This window comes from Ochotona princeps, chromosome 6 (genome assembly GCF_030435755.1).
Source record: "Ochotona princeps isolate mOchPri1 chromosome 6, mOchPri1.hap1, whole genome shotgun sequence".
Taxonomy (NCBI): domain Eukaryota; kingdom Metazoa; phylum Chordata; class Mammalia; order Lagomorpha; family Ochotonidae; genus Ochotona; species Ochotona princeps.
In genome coordinates, this window is record NC_080837.1 from 36666287 (window position 1) to 36689407 (window position 23121).

Sequence of the window (23121 nt, forward strand, 5' to 3'; positions counted from 1 at the left end):
ATGGGAAGGGAAAGATAAAAAGTACAAAACTATTCATAAATGAGACATAAAGATGGGAAAAACTTTTTCTGAAACCAAGTAACACATCAAACCTCACAAATCATTTCTCAACATTCTACGTAATCTAGCAAGGTTCTCAAAAGCAATTCATTAGTATCAGTTTCTTCTTTTGTTAATTTTAATTTAAAAGTACACAAAATACAGAGTAAAGGTTCCTCTTACCATTTAATCAAAATGCACTATTTCAGTATTTTTCAAACAAACTCAGTTTTGCAAGTCAGCTAGTACTGACCTAAAATACTCTAAAATTCCACGTGAAGATTAACAATTACCAATGCATTAAACACATGTCCATCACAATAAGGAGTGAAAAATAAGCATCAGAAACGGCTTTCAAGCTGCCAAATTTTTCTTTGTGTTTGAAATAAACACTTACATAACATAAAACATAACATTAATCATTTTAAAGTATACAACTGAATAATTTTTAATATAGTCACAAAGCTGGTGCCAGATGATTTTTCAGCTTTAAAATTGAAATGCATATTTTCGATGTAAAGAATCACCAACACCAAATTAAAAGGGTAAGGTTGTTACACGGCTCATACGGACTGTGTATTATTTATCAAATAACACTATCCTAGTCACAAAAAAACATAAAAACTGTTCTGAGGCACTCCCTTCAGAACATGATAGGTCTAAAGAATTAGGTTGGCTACCATAGCCCCATATGAGGTAATAGATTTAGAATCAGAATTCTCAGACACAAAAAAAGCTAAACAATTTCTGCACGACTAATTTTCTTTTCTCCAAAATACCACACCCACAAAAATCTTTGCACTACAAAAAAAAGTGACAGTTGCTTTTAGGAAAACTTTACACACTTATAACATATACTCATTAGCAAATGACAAATAATGAAATCTGCTGGTTTACTCTTCAAATGTCTGCAACAGGTAAGGAAGGGTTAGGATGAAGCCAGGGCTGGGAACTGCATCCCAATCTCCCATGTAGATGACAAGGACCAGAGTCCTTGAGCCATCATCTGCAGCTTCTCCCGTATGCACAACAGCAGGAAGCTGATCACCCATCAATGACAGACTGCAACCTGCACTCCAAGACAGAATGTGGGAATCACAAGTGACAAAGAAGGGAGAGACAGAGAAAGAGATCTTCCATCCACTGGTTCTCTCTCCAAATGTTCCCTAAGAGCTAGAGCTGGGTTGGTTCAAATTTAGGAACCAGGACCTCCTTAAGTCTCCCACAGTGCAGGGGTCAAGCACTCCCACCATTCCCTGCTTCCCCAAGACATTAGCAGGGAGCTGGATCAGAAGTGGAGCAGGGCCCAGTGGCGTGGCCTAGCGGCTAAAGTCCTCTTCTTGAAAGCCCCGGGATCCCATATGGGCGCCGGTTCTAATCCCGGCAGCTCCACTTCCCATCCAGCTCCCTGCTTGAGGCCTGGGAAAGCAGTCGAGGACGACCCAATGCATTGGGACCCTGCACCCGCGTGGGAGACCCGGAAGAGGTTCCAGTTCCCGGCATCGGCGCGCATCGGCCCGTTGTGGCTCACTTGGGGAGTGAATCATCGGACGGAAGATCTTCCTCTCTGTCTTTCCTCCTCTGTGTATATCTGGCTGTAATAAAATGAATAAATGTTTTTTTTTAAAGATTTATTTTAGTTTTATTACAAAGTCAGATATACAGAGAGGAGGAGAGAGAGAGAGGAGGTGGAGCTGCCGGGATTAGAACCAGTGACAATATGGGATCCTGGCGCATTCAAGGCGAGGACCTTAGCCACTAGGCCACGCCACCAGGCCCATGAATAAATCTTTTAAAAAAAAAAAAAAAAGAAGTGGAGCAGTCAGAGCTTGAACCAGTGCCCACATGGGACACCACACCACAGGGAGAAGCTTAACCCATTACACAACAGTGTTGATCCCCAAAATCATACAAAACTCAAAAGGCTTAACCGTCAGATCCAAGCAGCTCAACAAACATCTAAAAGGACACACACACACAAATTTTACACACACAAATCCGCAGGCTCAAGAGAAAAATCTTTAAAACAGGAGAGGAGAGCCCAGTGCAACAGGCTAGTGGCTAAATCCTCGCCTTGCATTTGCCAGGATCCCATACAGGTAGCGGTTTGTATCCCGGCTGCTCCACTTCCCATCCAGCTCCCTGCTTGTGGCCTGGGAAAGCAGTAGAGGACAGCCCAAGGCCTCGGGACCCTGCACATGCATGGGAAACCCTGAAGAAGTTCTTGGCTCCTGACTTAAGATCTGCTCAGCTCCAGTCATTGCAGCCACTAGGGGATGGAAGATCAATCAGCCAACCAGCGGATGGAAGATTCTTCTCTCTGGATATCTGTCTCTCCAATAAATAAATCTTTAACCAAAAAAAAAGAAAGTAAAAATATTACGAATTTAATGTAGGAATAAAAGCAACAGAACTAGATTCACCAGACTATGTAAGTCAGAAGACAATGGAGGTCAGCCATAAAATGATGCAACAAAATACAATATCTCACTTTGTACAGCTAACAAAAGGACTCTTTAGATATCTTCAGAGATCTGAGAGAATTTAGACTACAGAAAAATAATACTCCTGTGATTTATCAGAAATAAGACAAAGATGTCAGCTATCGCCACGTGTGCACACAGCCTTCTATCAGGATGATAATCAATGGCACACAGATCACAAAGAGTAAGTAACCTGATCTCTAGCCACAAACACAATGGACTAAAACGGAAAATACTATGAAACACCCTAAAAAACTAATAGAATTATAAATTTTTTGTCAAGATTGCAAGATCCAACATTAATACACACACACCAGTAGTGAGTGTCAAAAATTCAGAAAACAATTAAAAATGGCAAAAGGAGAAAATATTTTAGTAATAAATTTAATCAGATACATAAGACATATATGAAAACCATAAAACTGAAACAATTAAATATGACTTACATATATGGGAAAATATCCCATATTTATGAACTAGAAGACTTAATATTAGTAACAGTAGGAAATGCTTAAAGTCAATACCTGAAAACAAGCCAGCTGGGAGTATTCACTGAAAGTAAACAAACTAACTCTAAAATTCATATTAATACAAGAGACTCCCCCAATCCCTACCAATATGAAAACAAAATCTTGAGACAATTAAGTTTTGAGAGAGCTCAATACTTCCCAATGGCCATTTATACTATAACGCTACAATAATTAAGACAATGTGATGTTAGCATATGTTAAATATATACATCAACCAAGCCAGGGACAGGGGACTCTTACCGTCAAACATCATTTGGGTATTTGTAACATTCACAGGCCTCATGAAAGTATCATTTTACCAACTAGCCTAGGAGATGGTGTGGCAGGCAGATTAGACCAATTCTCCACCTGTTGTGCTGGCAACCTGACTCTAATCTCCCTTCTCCCCTTCTAATCCAATTCCTTGCTAATAACCTAAGAAAGCCACAAAGGATGGCCCAAGTCCTTGAGCCCATGCACCCAAAAGGGAAATCAGGAAGAAGTCCCTAGTGTTCCTGGCTTTGGCCTGGCCCAGTTCATGTCCCACCTGCTCCACTGCCCACCCAGCTCCTGCTTGAGGCCCGGGAAACAGCAGAAATGGACCAAAGCCCTGGGGCCCTGCACCTGTGTGGGAGACCCCAAATGGGCTCCTGATTTTGGACTGGCCTTGACTCTGACCTCTGCAGACATTTGGGGAGTGAACCAGCAGATAGAATACCTCTACCTCTCTGCAACATCTGCCTTTCAAATAAATAAATCTTCTTTTAAAAAAAGGAGTATCGGGCCCAGTGGTATGGCCTAGCAGCTAAAGTCCTCTTCTTGAAAGCCCCGGGATCCCATATGGACGCCGGTTCTAATCCCGGCAGCTCCGTTCTAATCCCATCCAGCTCCCTGCTTGTGGCCTGGGAAAGCAGTTGAGGATGGCCCAAAGCTTTGGGACCCTGCACCCGTGTGGGAGACCTGGAGGAGGTTCCTGGTTCCCGGCTTCGGATCGGCACAGCACCAGCCGTTGCGGCTCACTTGGGGAGTGAATCATCGGATGGAAGACCTTCCTCTCTGTCTCTCCTCCTCTGTATATCTGACTTTGTAATAAAAAAAAAATAAAAATAAATAAAAATAATTTTTAAAAAGGAGTATCTTCTTAAAACTGTTTTCATATACAACTAATTTTAATATTTGCAAATTCAAACGCCCCATTAAACCACAGTGACTACCTCAATGTCATTCTCACTTGCTTTCTTGGGAGAAAAATATATGAGCCAGTAACTCTAATGGCAGCATACAATCAATCAGCCAATCAAATGGAACTATATCTTAAAAAGCCACAAATGAAAAAGCTGAATGATCTAACAATGCTTAGGCTGATCTCATGTGGAATTAACTTTGTTTAGTGCCTAGAAAAGTACCTACAACTATAAGATGTTCAGACACATTTGATGAGTAAATGAAAACAAAGGTAATATTTATTTTACTTATTTTTAAGGCAAAGAGTGAGTGAGTTAGACAGAGTAATGCACTGATGAATCCATCCTCTATTTGCTAATTATTTCATCAAACAGCTGCAATGGCCATAGCTGGGCTTGGCTAAAGCCACGAGCCTGAAACTCCAACTGAACCATTTTCCCACTACTTTTCCAGGAGCATTAGCTGGAACTCGATTAAAAATAAAACGGCCAGGACTGGAACCAGTGCTCATGTGTGATGCCAATGTCATAGGTAGCAGCTTAACCCACTATGCCAAACACCATCCCTCCCTCCCAAGAGCTGTTTAAAAAACCTTTTCCCCCAAATGTCTGAAGGCCAGGCCACATAAACAGATCGATCAATTGACCTATTGATAAAGAAGGTGGAGAGGGATCCTTGCCTAGCAGTTAAGACGTCTCCCACACCATGACAGAATACTTTAATATCTGGTTCTAGCTCCTGACTCCAACTCTCTAACAGTCCCAAGGAGGCAGCAATGAGGCTCAATTTGATTCTTGCCAATCATGTGGGAGAACTGGATTAAGTTCCCAGCTGATCAGTCTTAGCTCAACCCAGATCAGCCGAGCCTTGGCCCCTGTAGGGTTTGGAGGAAATCAATGATAAGAACCCTTTTTCAATAACACACACACAAAAAAAACTTTTTCAAAAGAAAAACAAAATAAATTTAAAATGGAGGTTAAATATACAAAATGAAGGCTAAGATAACAAACTTCCAATTTCAGGAAATAAAATCGTCATACAACAGAATTAGCTGTCTCAAAAGACAATACCAACGCAGTTAAAAACAAGTCAATATGCATGTTGACAAAAATGTGGGAGCAAAAGAAATGATCATACTGTTTGTGAAAGCACAAAATGGTATAATTTTGAATTAAAAGTATGTCTACCCTATGATGGAGTAACTCCACCAGATATCTAACCAAAAGAAAGTACTGCATATGCAAACCAAAAATTCTGTGTAGGAACACTCATAACACACCTTGGCTTCAGTCCTGACTGCATTGCTTCCAATCCTCATTTCTTACTAAAGTGCCCGGGAAAGAAGATGATGATGGTTCACGTACTTGAACCAACTCTGACACCCACGTGGGAGACCCAGATTCTAGCCATCACAGTCAACTAGGGAATGAACCAGTGGATGGAACATCTCTCCATCTTGCTCCCTCTTTCTGTAATTCTACTTTCCAAATAAACATTTTAATTTTTTTTTACGAAAAGTTCTACTAGCCATCATCAAAAATCAACAATTTAAATGTACATCAATAGGAGATAACACTGAATTTGTAGAGAAGCAGAATGTAGAAGTTTGCAATTCAAAGGACTGACAGCTAATACAGAGGAGTAAATCTAAGGTAATAAAAAATTCTGTTGGAAAAAAACACTAGTTATACCTCCAGGAATCAATTTGATCCAGAAATCTGGATCTACAAAAACAGACAAAACTAAGCTCTAAAAATAGTCTCCTTTGGGCCCGGCATGATAGCCAAATGGCTAAAGTTCTCACCTTGCACATGCCGGGTTTCCATTTGGGCACTGGTTCTAATATTTGGCAACTTCACGACCCATCCAGCTCCCTGGCTATGGCCTGGGAAAGCAGCAGAGGACAACCCAAGGCCTTGGGACCCTGTACCCAGGTGGGAGACCTGAAGAAATCTCTTGGGTCCCAGCTTCAGATCAACTGAGCTCTGGCCATTGTGGTCACTCAAGCAGTAAACCAGAGGATGGAAGATCCCTCTTTATCTCCTGATCACTCTGTAAAAATCTGCCTCTCAAATAAAAAAAACCAAATCTTTAGAAGCAAAAAAACAAAACAAAAACTGGAGTTGGCTCAACATGTTAATTCTGTCTGCCAGTGCCAGCATCCAATACAGGCAGCAGATCCTGTTCTGGCCTATCTATCTCCCTGCTTGTGACCTCAGAAGGCAGCGGAGGGTTGCCCAAAGCTTTGGGACCATGTATCCACGTGGGAGACTCAGAAGAAGCTCCTAGATCCAGAAAGACCCAGCTCTGGACATTTCAGCCATTCAGGGAGTTAACAGATTCAAAATCTCAGTCTCTCCATTCTCTGTAACTCTTTCAAATAAAAATAAATCTTCTTAAAAATGTAATAATCTTCAGCTTGTTTTCCAACTGGGTAGTAACTTCACAATTAGCAAACTTTTAAAAAAAGATTTATTTATTTTCAATGGAAAGGCAGAGCTACAGAGAGGAGATTCAGACAGATCTTCCTTCCGCTGGTTCACTCCCCAAATAGTTGCAACAGACAGAGCTAAACTGATCTGGAGTCTGGAGCCAGGAGCTTCTTTCAGGTCTCATACGCAGGTGTGCATGGTCTGGAGGCTTTGGGTCATCCCCTACTGCTTTCCCAGGCCACAAGCAGGGAGGTAGAAGGGAAGTGGAGCAGCTGGGACATGCATCAGTGCCCATATGGGATGCTGATGCATGCAAGGCAAGGATTTAACCACTAAGCTATTTGCACCAGGCCCTTAAAGAGTGTTAAGTTTATTCTGAATCCATCTGTGGCTCATTTGGGTAAGTTTTGTTTCAACTATGAGATTTTTTTTCCTCTTTCCCTATCAATCACAAGTGATCAATGTAAGTTACCGAGAAATATTTTAAATATAAATAAAGCATCCTCATATGGCAGGTATTCAGCCCAGCAGCTGAAACATTCAGGTCCCACCTTGAAGTATCTGGTGAATACCAACTCCTAATCCTACCTCACTGTCAACACAAACCCTGGAGGCAGCAGTCAATGACTCAAGTAACATGGGAGACCCGGACTGTTCGCAGCTTTGAGGCTTTAATCCCACCTACTATAGCAATGTGGGTTGTGAAGCAATGAATGGGAGTGTACTCTTCCCACCATCCCCACACTCCACTCTACCTCTAATCTGGGGGGCAGGCATCTGGTGCAGTATTTAGGATGCTACCTGAGACATCCACATCCTATTCCAGAGCACCAGGTTCTGAGTCTCAGTTCCACTTCTGATGTATCTTCCAGGCAAGAGATCATGGCTCAACTACTTGGGTCCCTGACACTCACAATGAGTTCCAGGCTTCTACCTTCGACTTGGCCCAGACCTAGCTGGTGCAGGCATTTACAGTGTGAACCAGCAAATGGAAAGTCTCTCTCATTTAAATTTTTTAAAAAGTTTTTAAATAATATTTTTAAAATTTAAAGTATGTGTAGCACTCCAAAGAATAGATGTGTTAAAGCCAAACTCAGTCCATCTCAATCTTCCCTTCATACCTCAGAATAGAAAAACCATTACCCCACCTTTCAGAAGCTTCTTGCTTCAATTGAGAAACTTCAAGTGCTGAATCAGTTTCCATGAAACCAAAAAAGTCTTGTTTTATATTAGGAGAAGGCTTTTCCAAACTCTTGCCTGACAAAGGATCCAAGTCACTGGGTTGTATCTCTGGCCCCTCCCCTTCTGTAGGACAGACTTGAGGAGCAGGAGAATTGGAAACACTATTCCCCTCCTGGTCAGAACTGGTCTTCTGTTTCCCATCTCTCTGGGGTTTACTATTCAGTCCATCATCTCGAAAGCCTTTGGCAAATGGGTTGTAATCTATTTTCAACTGGGTAATCTGAATGTTCTGATAAGCTGTTACTGCAAAGAATTCCGTCTGTGGGAAGGTGAACGTGTGGACACCAGGACCATTTAACTGTATCACCTCTGTGGCCTTTTCTGCAGGCACCAAGTGAAGTCTTGGCAAATAGCGATGCATAGAGTGCAAGATAATATGCCCTTCTTGGTCCAGTGTATTGTTGGTAAGTTTCAGTTTATAAAAAGATACAGGTTGATGCATCCAATAATGACCTGTAGAGGGAGATTCTGGGTGAATAAAAACCCTCCCCAAAACATGGGGTTCAGCCTTCCCACTAGGTTCCCACCAACGACCATTCCATTTGTAACGATGATTATCCACAGGAGATATATCCATGACAAGAATATACTTCAAATTTGAATCTAATCCTGTAATCCAGTAACGACAGTAAGGAAACATGCGTCTTCCCTGCTTGGTCAGAATCATCTCTGTGCTTCGATGATGAAATTCATTCCACATACTATTGTTATCAAGTGTAACAGTGATTCTTCCCACAGTACAATCAGCCGGAAGGCAAATCTTCCCTTTAGATTTTCCTGGTGGTGACACCCTATTAGCCAAAGCACAGGCATCCCGATTAGTAACCAGAATTCCTTGATCAGTCTTGCCATTTCCTGGCTGTTTCAGGATGACAAAAAAGGTAGGTGCTGTTCCTGCTACTGTCCCACCATCTTGATTAGCCAGTATGATCTGCTGTTTCTCCTCCATGACTCCAATGAGAAACTCAGTAGTGAAATAACTGCAGTCAACACAGTCACAATGGCCTTGCCATCCTAAAAAAAACCAAGCAAACAAAATTTATATCAGATGAGTACTTTGTAAAGAAATAAGATTGTGTCAACCCTAAATTATCACTTAATTCTTCTAAGACTGTTTATTTGCTTAACTCACCATTTTATTCACTCTGGAGTATTTTTTTAACTGTTAATTTAAATCTAATTAGTTAAAACTATTCATGCCACAACATTCCAAAAAATCACTACAAATCCAAATATCTCACTCAACAGAAACAAAAAGGATTCACTTCAGAAAAGCAGACAAAAGTCTATTAAAGTTGAGCCCAGCACGGTAGCCTTGCAACTAAAATCCTTCCTTGCACACGCCAGGATCCCATATAGGCATCGATTTTAATCCCAGTGGCCCCACTTCCCATCCAGCTCCATGCCTGTGGTCTGCGAAGGCAGTCAAGGACGGCCCAAAGCCTTGGGACCCTGCACCCATGTGGGAGACCTGAAGACACTCCGGGCTCCTGGCTTCAGATCAGCACAGCTCCAACTGTTGCTGCTGCTTGGGGAGTGAATCAACGGATGGAAAATGTTCCTCTCTGTGTATCTGACTTTCCAATGTAAATAAATAAAACTTTTAATTATTTATTTTTTAATTCATTTTTTCCCTTTTTAATTACATTTTTGACAATCCTTACATAGTTAATCAGGATAAAAAGGTTCAAGGGCTATGGGAAAGTGGGCAAGACCACCATTTCCACATTGTTTCCTTCATGTATCTGAGGTAAAGGGGTATTTTAAGGGAGAAGCCCCATCCAGTCTTCTGCCCACCCCAGGTCCCTGATGTAGGGCATGCTCCAAGCGGCCTGCTCAAGTGGTTTTGATAGTTCAACAGCCATGAACTGCTGCCAATCTCGCCATTCTAAGCACGATGAGGTCGCTGAAGAATCCACTGATCGACATAGTCCATCTCAGTCTCCGCTTGCCCAATTTTTCACAGCCAACATATGGCTGAGGTGGTTGATCAACCTGTTCTGTCCTCTGTCTTTTCATGGTTAGGGTTCTGAGTCTGGCAGTTTGATTGCAGTGATCCCCAAAGAAAGTTTGTCTGAGGTGTTCCCAGACCAGATTCTTGTATCTACTAGCAAGTCTACTAGCAAGTACAGGGCCCGGCACAGTCCACTGCTCCAATCAGCTGCTGGTTGCAATTGCTGGGTCAGCCCTGCTTCCAGTGCCGTCTTCCACGCAAACCAATGAGTGTTGCAGTTCAGCCTGATTCTGCCCAGCACACACACTCGGCCCTCACACAAACCAGTGGGAGCTGCAGCCTAGTTGGAGTGACCCACAATAATCCCCACCAGGCCCGCCCCCTATCCTGGTTTGCCAGTATGTGTGGCAAACCAGAAGACTAGTCCAGTCTGACCCACATCCCATTCAGCTCTCATACATGTCAATGGACACTGAAGCAGAGTTCAACCCAACCAGCCCCACTATCCAGCCCACACACATAGTGTTGGGTACCTTTCTGTCTAGCCACCCCAGCCCCTGCCCTGGTTTTTGTGCCCTCCAGTGAGGGTGGTAACCCAAGAGGGAAGTATCCACTATTTCCCTACTGCGCCACTTCCAATCCTGGATCATGCACTCTCCAGGTGGTTCTGTGGTTTAACTTGACAGAATTAGCCCCCAATGCCAGCATCTGCCAGTTGATATTGTGGCAAAGCCCAACCAACCCTCACCCACTCTGATTTACGCTTGCACCAGTAGGAACAGTCAGTCCAGCCTGGCTTTTACCTGATCTAGTCCACATGAGGCCCACAGGTGTTGTAACCCTGCCTGGTCTGGTCTGTCCCCATTCCAGCTCACACTCTCCAGTGGGAGTAGCCGTCCAGCAGGGGAGCACCCCCATATTCGCCCTGCCAGCTCCGCCCCCTCCCTTCCTGGTTCTAACGTGTGCTGGTTGGATGCTGCGGTCACATCTGGTACAGGTAACCTCACCTTGGCATTCCATAATGTGCACTAGCTTTATGTTGCGACCGAACCTGGTGCTCGGATTCTCCAGTGGATGAAGTGAACTGATTCAGCCTGGTCTGCTCCTGACCCATGCCAAATGTATGCCAGTGGGAAACTTTCCATGGCCTGTTTTGGGCTGTTTCCTTTCATGCTTCTTGAGCTTACCTGCAGGGACTGTGTCCTGCCAGAGGAGTTGCCCAGGCTCTTCCATCAGAACCTCTCCCAATGCCAGATTTTGCGCATACCAGTGGGTCCATGGGCCAGCACTACTCAGTTCACCTTCTATCCTAGCAGGAACAGTGGCTTTTCCTGACTAGCCTTCAACCCAATCTGGTTCTTACTGTTGGATGTTTCAGCCCAGCCACGGCCCGTCCATACCCACATACAGCTCACACATGGCTCAGTAGGGGCTGAGACCTAGCCTAGTACGTCCCACATCTACCCTGGTCATCCAGAGCACCAGATGGTGTTGGAGTCTAGCCCAGCTTGGTGCGTCCAGTCCCAGTCCACACTTGTGCTAAGTGAGACTACAATTGTATCCTGACCAGAACACAGCCCCCATTCCAGCTCCTGTGCTCCTTGGTGGGAACCTCAACCCAGCTAGGGTTGTCCCCTTAGCTCCCCAACTGGGCCTGTTCCTAACCACAGATCATGCGCATGCCAATGGTTGCTCTGACTCAGCTTGGCACAGACCCTCACCTGTCCCAGCCCTTGCCTTACAAACTGTGGCTTAGCGTCCCTGGCTCAGGCAGACCAGTAGGTGCAAGTGCCTAGCTTGGCATGACTTGTGCTCCATCCTGATTTCTAATTTTGCTTGTGGCCTAAGGTTTGCTCAGTCCTGCCCGGTCCATCCCGTTCCCAATGTAAATAAATAAAACTTTAAAAAAAAAAAAAAGTATACTGGGCCCAGCGTGGTAGCATAGTGGTTAAGGTCCTCGCCTTGCACAAGCCAGGATCTATATGGTCGCCAGTTCTAATCCTGGCGGTCCCGCTTCCCATCTAGCTCCCTGCTTGTAGCCTGGGAAAACAGTCCAGGACAGCCCAAAACCATGGACCCTGCACCCGTGTGGGAGATGTGGAAGAGGCTCCTGGTTCCTGGTTTCGGATTGGCTCAGCTCTAGCCATTGTGGTCACTTGGGGAGTGAACCATCGGACAAAGATCTTCCTCTATGTCTCTCCTCCTCTCTGTATATCTGCCTTTCCAATAAAAATAAATAAATCTTAAAAAAATATATTATACTAAGGCTTAAGGGAATACATTGCAAAACTGCATTTTAAAAGGATTTTAGCACCTTAGAAACTGATTTATCAAATTACTTAAAGCAAATTCTTCTGAAATGGAAAATAATAAATTTTCATTGCCATTGCAATCAGAGAATATGAAACTAACTATTTATATGGTTTTACAAATAAGCAAAACATATACATATATATACATATGTATGTATAAAGTTGTCCCATTATAACATAAGGAAAACAAAGATTTTGTATTTTCAAGATAAATCTTTTCTTTCTAAGATTTGGTGTTGGAGTCAGTATTATAACTCAACTGCCTAATCTTCCGCCTTTAAGTCCTGGCATCCCATGTGCACACCAGTTTGTCTCCCAGCTGTGTCACTTTACAGCTCCCGGCTTGTGGCCTGAAAAAACAGCAACAGATGCCCCCAAAGCCTTGGGACCTTACACCCACGTACCCACGTATGAAACCTAGAGGAGGCTCCTGGCGTCAGATCAGTCCAGCTCTAGCCTTTGCAGCCATTGGGAAGCGAATCAGCAGATGGAAGATCTTTCTCTCTCTCTCTGTAATTCTGCATTTCGAATAAAAATAAATCTTTTAAAAACAAACAAAAAAGACTGTTTTTATATGAAAAACACAGAGAAGAAGAGCAGAGAAACATCTTCCATCTGCTGATTCACTCCTCAAATAATCAAAACAGCCAGAGCTGGGATGGCCTGAAACCAGACTTTCTTCTGGGTCGCCCACATTGGTGCAAGAGCCTAAGGACTTGAGCCATCCTCTGCTGCTTTTCCAGACCATAAGCAAGAAGATGGATCAGAAGGGAAGTATCTGACACATAAACCCGCATCCAGTGTCACAGAAGGTCTAACTTACGATGACACAGCACCAGTCCCAAATCTAATATACTTAACTCTTAAAAATATCCTGGGGGCCCCAGCGCAGTAGCCTGGTGGCCAAATCCCCACCTTGCAACCACCAGAATCCCATATAGGTGCTGGTTCATGTTGTAGCTGCTCCACTTCCCTTCCAGTTCCCTGCTTATGGCCTGGGAAAGCAGTAAAGGATGGCCCATAGCCTCAGAACCCTACACCCATCAGGGAGATCAGGAATAAGCTCCTGGCTCCGGGCTTCAGATTGGCTCAGCTCCAGACATTGCAGTCCCTTGGAAGAACCTTTTTTCTGTATCTCCTTCTCTAACTCTTATTTTCCAATTAAAATAAATCTAAAAACAAAAATTCCTGGTGGGTCCAGCACTACAGCATTGCAGCTACAAACAGCCACCTGCGGCCCTAGCATCCCACAGAGATGGTGGATGGAGTTCCAGCTGCTCCACTTCCAATCCAGCTTACTGCTAATGTGCCTAGGAAGGCAGCAAAGGGTGGATCAAGTTCTTTGTTCTTAAACCCATGTGGAAACTTGAAAGAAGCTGCTTGCTTCAGACCAGCTCAGTTCTGGCTGTTGTTACCATTTGGAGAGTGAACCAACGGATGGAAGATATCTGTCTCTCTCTGTAACTCCTCTTTCAAATAAATGTCCTTTATATATATATATATACCTATGCATTTGGATGCATACATATATACATATACATATGTATATATCCAAACAAAGGTTGCTTGGTACAACACAAAACTTTGGATCAGTTAAGACAGCAACAATTTTTGATAAATTCAACATCATGCAAGTTTTTATCTTACACACACACACAAGTAAAACCAAAGAGCAAATGACTAGCAGAAAAATCTCCCAACTTATATCATAAAGGATTATTTGCATATCCTGGAAAGGATTCCTATGAAAAAGCAAATGTCAAATAACCTAGCAGCTGAAATCTTTCCTTTGCATGCACGGGAATCCCTTCTAATCCCGATGGCCCCACTTCCCATCCAGCTCCCTGCTTGTGGCCTGGGAAAACAGTTGAGGACGGCCCAAAACTTTGGGACCCTGCACCCGTGTGGGAGACCCGAAGAGGCTCTGGGCTCCTGCCTTCGGATCAGCTCAACAGTTCCAGCTGTTGTGGCTGCTAGGGGAATGAATCAGCAGATGGAAGATCCTCCTCTCTGTTTCTCCTCCACTCCGTATATCTGAGTGTCTAATAAAAATAAATCTTAAAAAAACAAAAATCAGCAGAAAAAAATGCAGAACGTAAGAGTAAATCATTGTCTGGGCCCGGCGGCGTGGCCTAGCGGCTAAAGTCCTCGCCTTGAAAGCCCCGGGATCCCATACGGGCGCCGGTTCTAATCCCAGCAGCTCCACTTCCCATCCAGCTCCCTGCTTGTGGCCTGGGAAAGCAGTTGAGGATGGCCCAACGCATTGGGACACTGCACCCGCGTGGGAGACCTGGAAGAGGTTCCAGGTTCCCGGCATCGGATCGGCGCACATCGGCCCGTTGCAGCTCACTTGGGGAATGAATCATCGGACGGAGGATCTTCCTCTCTGTCTCTCCTCTTCTGTGTATATCTGGCTGTAATAAAAATGAGTAAATCTTTAAAAAAAAAAAAGAGTAAATCATTGTCAAAACAAACACAATCTCATAACCAGAGAAATGTAATTTAAAACCATCCTACAAAGTTTGGCACAGTGGTTAAGATACCCTCTGGACATTGCATCCCACAGAGGAGTACCTGACTTCAAGTCCAAGCTACATTGCCAATGAGGACCCTAAGAGGGTAAGGGGTAATAGTGTAAATATTTAGGCCTCTGCCATCCACCTGGGAGACCTTGATTGATTTCCCAGCTCCCAGCTTCAGCCCTGCCCAGCCTTGGTTATTCTCAGAATTTGCAAAGTGAACCAGCAGATGGAAAATTCCTTCTCTGTGTGTCTTTCCATTTAATAAATAAAAATTTTTAGAAACCAGTCAGGGATACTGTATTTTTAAATTTTGGCTAATGAAATCCAAAGCTTAGCAGATGCTGAAAAGAGTATAAGTCAACCACGATTTCATCTAATCCATTGGTAAGAGTATAAAATGCCATAATTGGGCCCAGCACAATGCTCAGTGACTAAATCCTCGCCTTGCAAGCACTGGGATCCCATATGAGCACCAGCTCATGTCTTACCTACTCCACTTCAAATCCAGCTCTCTACTTATGATCCAGAAAAGCAGTGCAGGACAGCCCAGAGCCTTGTGACACTGTACCCTTGTAGGAGACCTGAAGGAGGCTCCTGGCTTCAGATGGGCTCAGCTCTGAGGAAATGCAAGATTTTGTCTCACCTTCTCTTTGAAAATCCGTTTCCAATAAAAATAAATATTTTAAAATAAATAAAAAAATAAACAAATAACCTAACTCTAGGCCAAGTATCCAGAAACATTAAAGAAAAATCTCTGATCTGAAGTTGACTTTTAAGAGACAGGTAAGATTCAAGGTGATGATTTGCAAGCTACCTCCAAAAATTATCAATATAGTTAACTGGTTTTCTAAAATAAACTTCCTTAAGCAATAAGTATCAGAGATTGACAAAACGAAGCTAAAATGACAAAGTTAAAACTCAGAAGTGACACATAAGGTGACTTAAGACAAAAATTTTCAGTTAAAGTTCAAAGTTTTCCTACAAATCACCACACTAAGGGCCAACACTGTGGCTCAGTAGGTTAAGCCTGCAATGCCAACATTCCTAATGAACACAAGTTCAAGTTCCAGCTGGTCCACTTCCAATCCAACTCCCTGCTAACACCCTGTGAAGGAAACAGACCATGACCAGAATATTTAGACCCCTGCCACCCACATGTGTGAAAGATCTAGATAAAGTTCCAGGTTCCTGTCTTCAGCATGTCATAGCCCTCGCTGCTGCAGCCATTGGGGGAGTGCACCTGAAAATGAACGCTCTCTGTCACTCAATCTTTGAAGGAAATAAATCTTTTTTTTTTTTTTTTTTTTTTTAAGATTTATTACAAAGTCAGATATACAGAGGAGGAGAGACAGAGAGGAAGATCTTCCATCTGATGATTCACTCCCCAAGTGAGCCGCAACGGGCCAATGTGCGCCGATCCGAAGCCAGGAACCAGGAACATCTTCCAGGTCTCCCACGCGGGTGCAGTGTCCCAATGCATTGGGCCGTCCTCGACTGCTCTCCCAGGCCACAGGCAGGGGGCTGGATAGGAAGTGGAGCTGCCGGGATTAGAACCGGCGCCCGTATGGGATCCCGGGGCTTTCAAGGTGAGGACTTTAGCCACTAGGCCACGCCGCCGGGCCTGAAATAAATCTTTTTTTAAAACCCCATTATTGAAAACTAGCACAGAGAACACTTGTTAAGGGCACTTAAATATAACTAAGAGTAAATTAAGAGCAATTAAGCAACTTTTTTTTGAAAAAAAATAAAAAGACTTCTTTATTTTAATTGGAAAGGCAGATTTACACAGAAAAGCACAGGCTGAGAGTAAGATCTTCCATCCACTGGTTTACTCAAGTGGCTACAATGTCCAGAGCTGAGCCCATCCAAAGCCAGGAGTTAGAAGTTTCCTCCAGGAATCCAACACAGGTCCCAAGGGTCCCAAGGTCATGAGCCATGGGTCATACTTTACTGCTTTCCCAGGCCACAAGCAGGGAGACAGATGAGAAGTGAAGCAGTCAGGACACACCTGTGCCCATATGGGATCCTGGTGATTGCAGGGCGAGGAATTAGGCACTAGGCTATCGCGCCGAGCCTCATCGTGATCAACTTTTACATGAAAGTATCTTTCAGCTTTTCCAAACCTACAAAATAGATGAAAAGACTTGTGGTTTTAAAGTATCGTGTCCAATAATATTAAAATCTTGGGCCCGGCATCATGGCCTAACAGCTAAAGTCCTCGCCTTGAACACGCTGGGATCCCATATAGATGCCAGTTCTAATCCTGGCAGCTCCACTTCCCATCCAGCTCCCTGTTTGTGACCTGGGAAAGCAGTCAAGGATGGCCCAAGGCCTTGGGACCCTGCACCCGTGTGGGAGACCCGGAAGAGGTTCCTGGCTCCTGGCTTCAGATCGGCACAGAACTGGCCATTGTGCTCACTTGGGGAGTGAATCAACAGGTGGAAGATCTTCCTCTCTATCTCTCCTCCTCTCTTTTTAATAAAAATAAATCTTTTTTAAAAAAGAGCCAATTGGGCCCGGTGGCGTGGCCTAGCGGCTAAAGTCCTCTTCTTGAAAGCCCCAGGATCCCATATCGGCGCCGGTTCTAATCCCGGCAGCTCCACTTCCCATCCAGCTCCCTGCTTGTGGCCTGGGAAAGCAGTCCAGCACAGCCCAAGGCTTTGGGACACTGCACCCGTGTGGGAGACCCAGAAGAGGTTCCTGGTTCCCGGCTTCTGATCGGCGCGCACTGGCCCGTTGCGGCTCACTTGGGGAGTGAAACATCGGATGGGAGATCTTCCTCTCTGTCTCTCCTCCTCTCTGTATATCCGGCTTTTCAATAATAATAAAATCTTTAAAAAAAAAAAAAAAGAGCCAATCAAGTAATCTGGTAGATCATAATTCATAAAACCAAAGACTTAACTTATGGCCAAAATCATTTCATTTCATTTTTTTTTTTAAGATTTATTTATTTTCATTGGAAAGACAGATTTACAGAGAAAAAGAAAGGCAAAGATCCTGCTTCTGCCGCTTCACTATCCAAGTGGCTGCAATGGCTGGGGCTGGGCTGATCTAACAGCTAGGAGCTGGGAGCCTCCTCCAAGTCTTCCATGTAGGTACACGGTCCCAAGGCTTTGGGCCATTCTCAACTGCATTCCCAGGCCACAAGCAGGGAGCTGGATGGGAAGCGGGACCTCCAGAACACAAACTGGTGCCCATATGGTATTCGGGTGCGGGAATGGTGAGGACTTTAGCCGCTAGGCAACCGTGCTAGACCCCCAAAATCATTTCTATCTTGAGTCCTAACTGCTACTAATGTTAAGAACAAGGAATTGTTCTAATTCTACATCAATCCAAACACAGATTCCACTTCACTTGAAGCATATGCCTGTGCACTGGGGTTTCTACACTGGTCTTTACACTCAGAGTAATTAACTGAGACTAGTTAGATTTATATTGTTCTTTGTCAAAAACAGCTAAGATAACTTTCAGTCAACAGGAAAAAGCAAACACACTTAAAATAAGGGTAGTCTCGGGCTCGGCAGCGTGGCCTAGTGGCTAAGGTCCTTGCCTTGATCCCATATGGCTGCTGGTTCTAATCCCAGCAGCTCCACTTCCTCTCTATCTCTCCTCCTCTCAGTATATCTGACTTTGTAATGAAAATAAAATAAATCTTTAAAAAAAAATAAAATAAAAAAATAAGGGTAGCCTCACATAAATATATACCCTTCCAGCAAAGTTCTAAAAATACTGTGTGGCTGTCTAAAAGCTTTAATGAGGAACACAGTTGGGCACACATTTAAGTGAGCATTGAAAAATTTCAGTCCAGCTTTATCATATCAAGTATTTTTCTAAGTAAAATATAATAAATAGCAGAGACAATACGTTTATGAAAGGGAAAACTGGGAAATGTCTGACTGTGTTATGTCACAATAGACACAAGGTTTCACAGAAAAATATCTTAAAGCAAATAACATGTCAAGTCCCACAGTTTAAATTTCATAGTCCCTACTACAACTGTTTTCTCCAGTGACTTCCTTTTCCAGAAATCTAACTACTAAACTGATGTTCTGAAGTCATCTCACAAAATAAACTACAAATTGTAACAGTAAAAAAAAGATCAGCTGTGCTAGATCAAAAATCCAAATCAACATCACTACTTTACAAACAAATATCCAAATGCTGGTCAACATACTGCTTCTCAATTTGCTAAACACCACAAACTTATATATAATATAAACTCATATAATAAATAGTGCTGCACTGTCACAACGTTTTCTCACTACAAGAAACTACATTTTGAACTTGAACATTGAAAGAGTAAGTTATCTCGAATATCAGTCTTTACAAATATATACACAGTCTAGAAATTTAAAATTCTACAATAGAAAGTGGAAATAAGTAATCAGAAAATAAGACACAAATGGTGGCAGAGTAAAACAGCTATTAACCTTCCTATTCAATATGTTAAGCATATTTAATTTCACTAAATGAATGACACTTGCTAATTATTAACAAGCATTTTCTTCAGTCAACATCCTGTTCCCAAGTTAAAATAAATTTTTAAATTTCTGAAACATTTCAGGTTTCACTGCACTTGCCTAAGATGCTACTGTTCCTCTCTTCCCAGATACCATGCGTCTTTATTGCTGGCATTTTCTGTTTCTAGAAATGAGCCGATAGCTACAACTCTGGGCAAGCAAGTTACAGTGTCTTTTTAACAGTTACATAAGTAGAGTGTGAAAACTAAAATTTGTAGTAAGTTCGGCAAAATAACCAAAGCATTGAATTTACTCAAGCCTTTGGCTTCTTTTTTAAGCGGACTCCAATCCACTAAACCACACAACCTCTGGAATTATAATCCTCGGGGGAGGGGGGTTCACGAATCTGGAGCTCTGACAGGCTAGGAGTGAAAGCATTCCCAGCTCACCAGGGGGAAGAGCGATCGCCGTCGAAAACCAAGGGTCGACATCAGTGGCTTTTGGACTGCGAAGGCCCGCTAGCCAACACCACGTGAAAAAACGCCGCGAGGAAAGCTTTTCCAGGGAAGCGGAGTCCCGACAGGTCACGTGCGCCCGGCCGCCTGCCGTCACCGTGGAGCCTGCGGAGCCGCGGGCCTCCCCGCCCTCCCCGCGCGGCCTCCCGGCCCTCCCGGCCCTCCCGGCCCTCTGGCCCTCCCGGCTGTCGTCACGCTGCCAGAGGCCCCCACGGCGTCGCACCCCGGAGGAACAGAGCCGGCCGAGGAGGTTCTAGAACACGCACGGAAGCGCGCGGGTGGGCTCGAGATGCCTCGCGATCCACGTGTCCGCTCCGGCGACGCGAGTCCCAGCAGCCGTCTCTGCGCGGATCGCACTTTGGTTTCTCTGATTGTGCCATCAGTAACCCCTCCCTTCTAACCTCTTCCACCGCTGGCTCTTAATAGCGTGACCAGGGTTCCAGAGGCAAGGAAAAAAAAATCGCCAATCAGGACACTACATTTTCCACTCTCGACCCAGTCTGGAATAAACCCTAACTTTTACCTTCGCACACACAAACTGAACTTTGGGTACTGGCGCTCAGTGAAGCCTCATTAGAGTCGCAGGCTTAAGTTCCTTCACAATTCAACAGAAACAAGAAGCCTCATAAACAGGGAATTAGCCAAAAGCTGCTTCACAAAGGGGAAAAACTAACACCTGCTCTTCCCACCTGTTCACCCCGCCGCGCTTCAGCACTTCAGAATCACAAGTCCTTTGTTTACAAAGTTACCAGCGGCTCCCTCTCCAGCCCTCCTTCACCAAGCTGGCGGGCCCGCCTCGGTTGGACTGGAAATTACATGCAAGAGACGCGGGTACAGGTGTCAAAACGCGGCAGCCGACTCCTCAGAGAAGCGACGTCCGCACCACTTCCCTCGGAGTTTTGAAACCCCGAGACCGAAGCGTTGAAACGCGAAGCGCGCCCTGCAGGCAGTCGGCTCGGAGCCCGGCCCGGCGCCGGGTCGCCGCGGACACGCGGTGCGGCGCCCCACACACGCGAGGGCCGCGCTCGTCGCCCGCCCGCCTCGTGGCCGCTCGCGCCGGCGTCGATGCTCGCCGCGAGGTCGCCTGGTGCAGGGCCGCGGGCGCGCGCCGGGTGACATGCGCGGCCTCGCTTGGGGTCGCGGGCGCGCGCCCGGGGCGGCCCAGCGCCAGGCCCGGCCCGGCCCGGCGTGCGAAGCTCGCTGCGCGGAACGCGGCTCACGCGGCTCACAAACACGAGCTTCCAACTCGAAAAACTCCAATCGGGCCGGCCCCAAGGCGACGCCCTCCACCCAGGCCCTGCGTTACCGTGCGGGGCGTGGCGGGCCTCACCCCGAGTCCTTCACATCCAACGGGGGGGCGGGTTATTCCGTTCGGTTCGCACACCGTGTGTCCGCTCCAGCTGAAGAGCCTGCGCGCGCACCGGACGTCCACGTCACCGCGCACGCGCTGCCACCCGCTCGCAGCCCGCCGCGCAGGCGCAAAAGCAGGCGCGAGCGGCGCCTCCCTCGCCCCTCCCCCGCTCCCGGAGGCCGCTCGGCCCGGCGGCCGCGGCGAGACCCTTGGGACCCGCCCTCGCGCCGAGGCCGCCGGCCTTCCGGGGCCGGCCACGCACGACAGCCCGCGGAAGCTTCCAGAGCCGAGGACGACGGAGCGGGAGCGAGGGACCCCGCTTCCTCAGCTTCGCCCTCGAAGCCTTCGTGCAAACCGTGGCAGCGCTGCCCGCCGGGCCCTGCTCCGCAGTGTCCTCGCCGCCCCGCCCCGGCCGCGCCCGGCCCCACCCCCGCCAGCCCCGCAGACCCCCTCGCTGCACTAACAGCCCGTCGGATGAAGCCCAGCTCGTCCTCCCGCTGAAGGCGACTGAGCGTCAGGAAACATTGAAGCAGAGACCTTGCTTCAGAGTGCGTGCTCGAGCTTGACACAGACACGACGAAGATAGGGAGACCAAAAGCCTCCCTGCCGAACTGCAGAGGAACAAGAGCTGACGTAAAGCCCAGAGATGTCCTGATAAGAGTAACAAGAAGACAGATCGCCAGAGTATTATCTGAGCTTTAATGCCTTGATCCTGTTTATTCAGTTTTTGTCTCTACAAGAGACTTATCTGATGTACAGAGAAAATATTCCTGAATATCTACCATGTGTCCGGCAGTTGCTGAACCAGGTCAACGGACAATGTCTTAAAACCAGATATCAAAATCTTGCTATCTTTCTCCTTTCCAACTGTTCTTTTATGCTGCTACTATGTCGGGGTGGGGTGGGGTGGGGTGGGGTGGGGTGGGGTGGGGGGACAGGAAAGCAGAAATTGTGGCTTAATATTCCACAACTGTTCGCGTCCACTCCCTTGGAAGAATTAGCAAATACTGAGAACCTACTAGGCGTCAAGTGACTTAATAAAAAAAAAAAACACAGTGATGGAGAATGAGGAGGCTTGGAAGAAGGAGTGGGCAGGCTTATCCAACAGCACTAACCTGACCTGCCTTCCACGTAGCAAGGATTCTTCTCGTTCAGCTCTTCCTAGAGACATATGCTGTAAAATGGAAAGAACTCGGAATAATCTGGACTAGAAAATGTGAAGCTAAAATTAAACTTATAAACTTGCAAATGATTCTGAAGTTCTTCTGGGTCACATACTGTCAGGAAGAACATTCACGATCCTAGGCAAAGCTGACAAATTTCTTTAGCACCTTTCTTCTCTTCCTCGACCCCAAGAACTTGTTTCCTAGAAGCTGCCCTGTTCAGAATGTGCTACCTCAAACAAGAATGCTTTCTTGTCAAGGTTCTAGGGATTTCCTCACACAAAATTTTCCATTGCAGAACTATAATTTGTGCTGATTTAGCATTAAAACATGAGACCGTAGGTATGAATCAGTGGTTCACCAGTATGCATCGCAAAATAGCCCATTTAAACCACATGCGATCTCTAAGAATTTTGAGGACCATGAAAGGGTAGAAGATTCCTTATTAAGACTCCTTATTGGCACTCTTCCCCCCCCCCCCCAACCCTCCAGGCAAACAGGAAATGCAACACTAAGCTTATTTCAACATTCAGCACCAGATCTGGTAGGAAAAACTGCACAAAGCAGAATTTGCCTAACTTGAAAAGGCTGTATTCTCTGAGGGTCATCTGAGAACTTACATTGCTTTTATGTGACAATCTAAAAATACGACAGGGCCTGGCACGATACCATATCAGTTAAAGTCCTCGCCTTGAACGTGCTGGGATCCCATATGGTCGCCGGTTCTAATCCCAGCAGCCCCACTTCCCATCCAGCTCCCTGCTTGTGGCCTGGGGAAGCAGTTGAGGACGGCCAAAACCTTTGGGACCCTGCACCCATGTGGGAGACCTGGAGGAAGCTCCTGGCTCCTGGCTTCGGATCGGCTCAACTCCAGCCACTGCGGCCACTTGGAGAGTGAGCCATCAGACAGATCTTCCTCTCTGTCTCTCCTCTCTGTATATCTGCCTTTCCAAT

The 23121-nt window shown here is 45.5% G+C and overlaps 1 protein-coding gene across 27 annotated transcripts in view; it reads right to left on the reverse strand.

The window, feature by feature from the left end:
- The window catches only part of MGA (MAX dimerization protein MGA), a 115114-nt gene that overhangs the window by 47440 nt on the left and 44553 nt on the right, over positions 1–23121 (reverse strand). For 21 of the 27 annotated variants that reach the window (XR_009245615.1, XM_058666026.1, XM_058666032.1 and 18 more), the window contains exon 2: positions 7770–8904. Coding sequence is in view for 26 of the 27 variants with exons in the window: in XM_058666032.1 (XP_058522015.1) it covers positions 7770–8904 (1135 nt within the window). In the remaining variant the exon portion in view is untranslated. Of the gene's footprint in view, positions 1–7769; positions 8905–12560; positions 12669–23121 lie in introns of those variants that run through there. The other 6 variants (XM_058666023.1, XM_058666030.1, XM_058666029.1 and 3 more) reach the window with 2 other exon arrangements.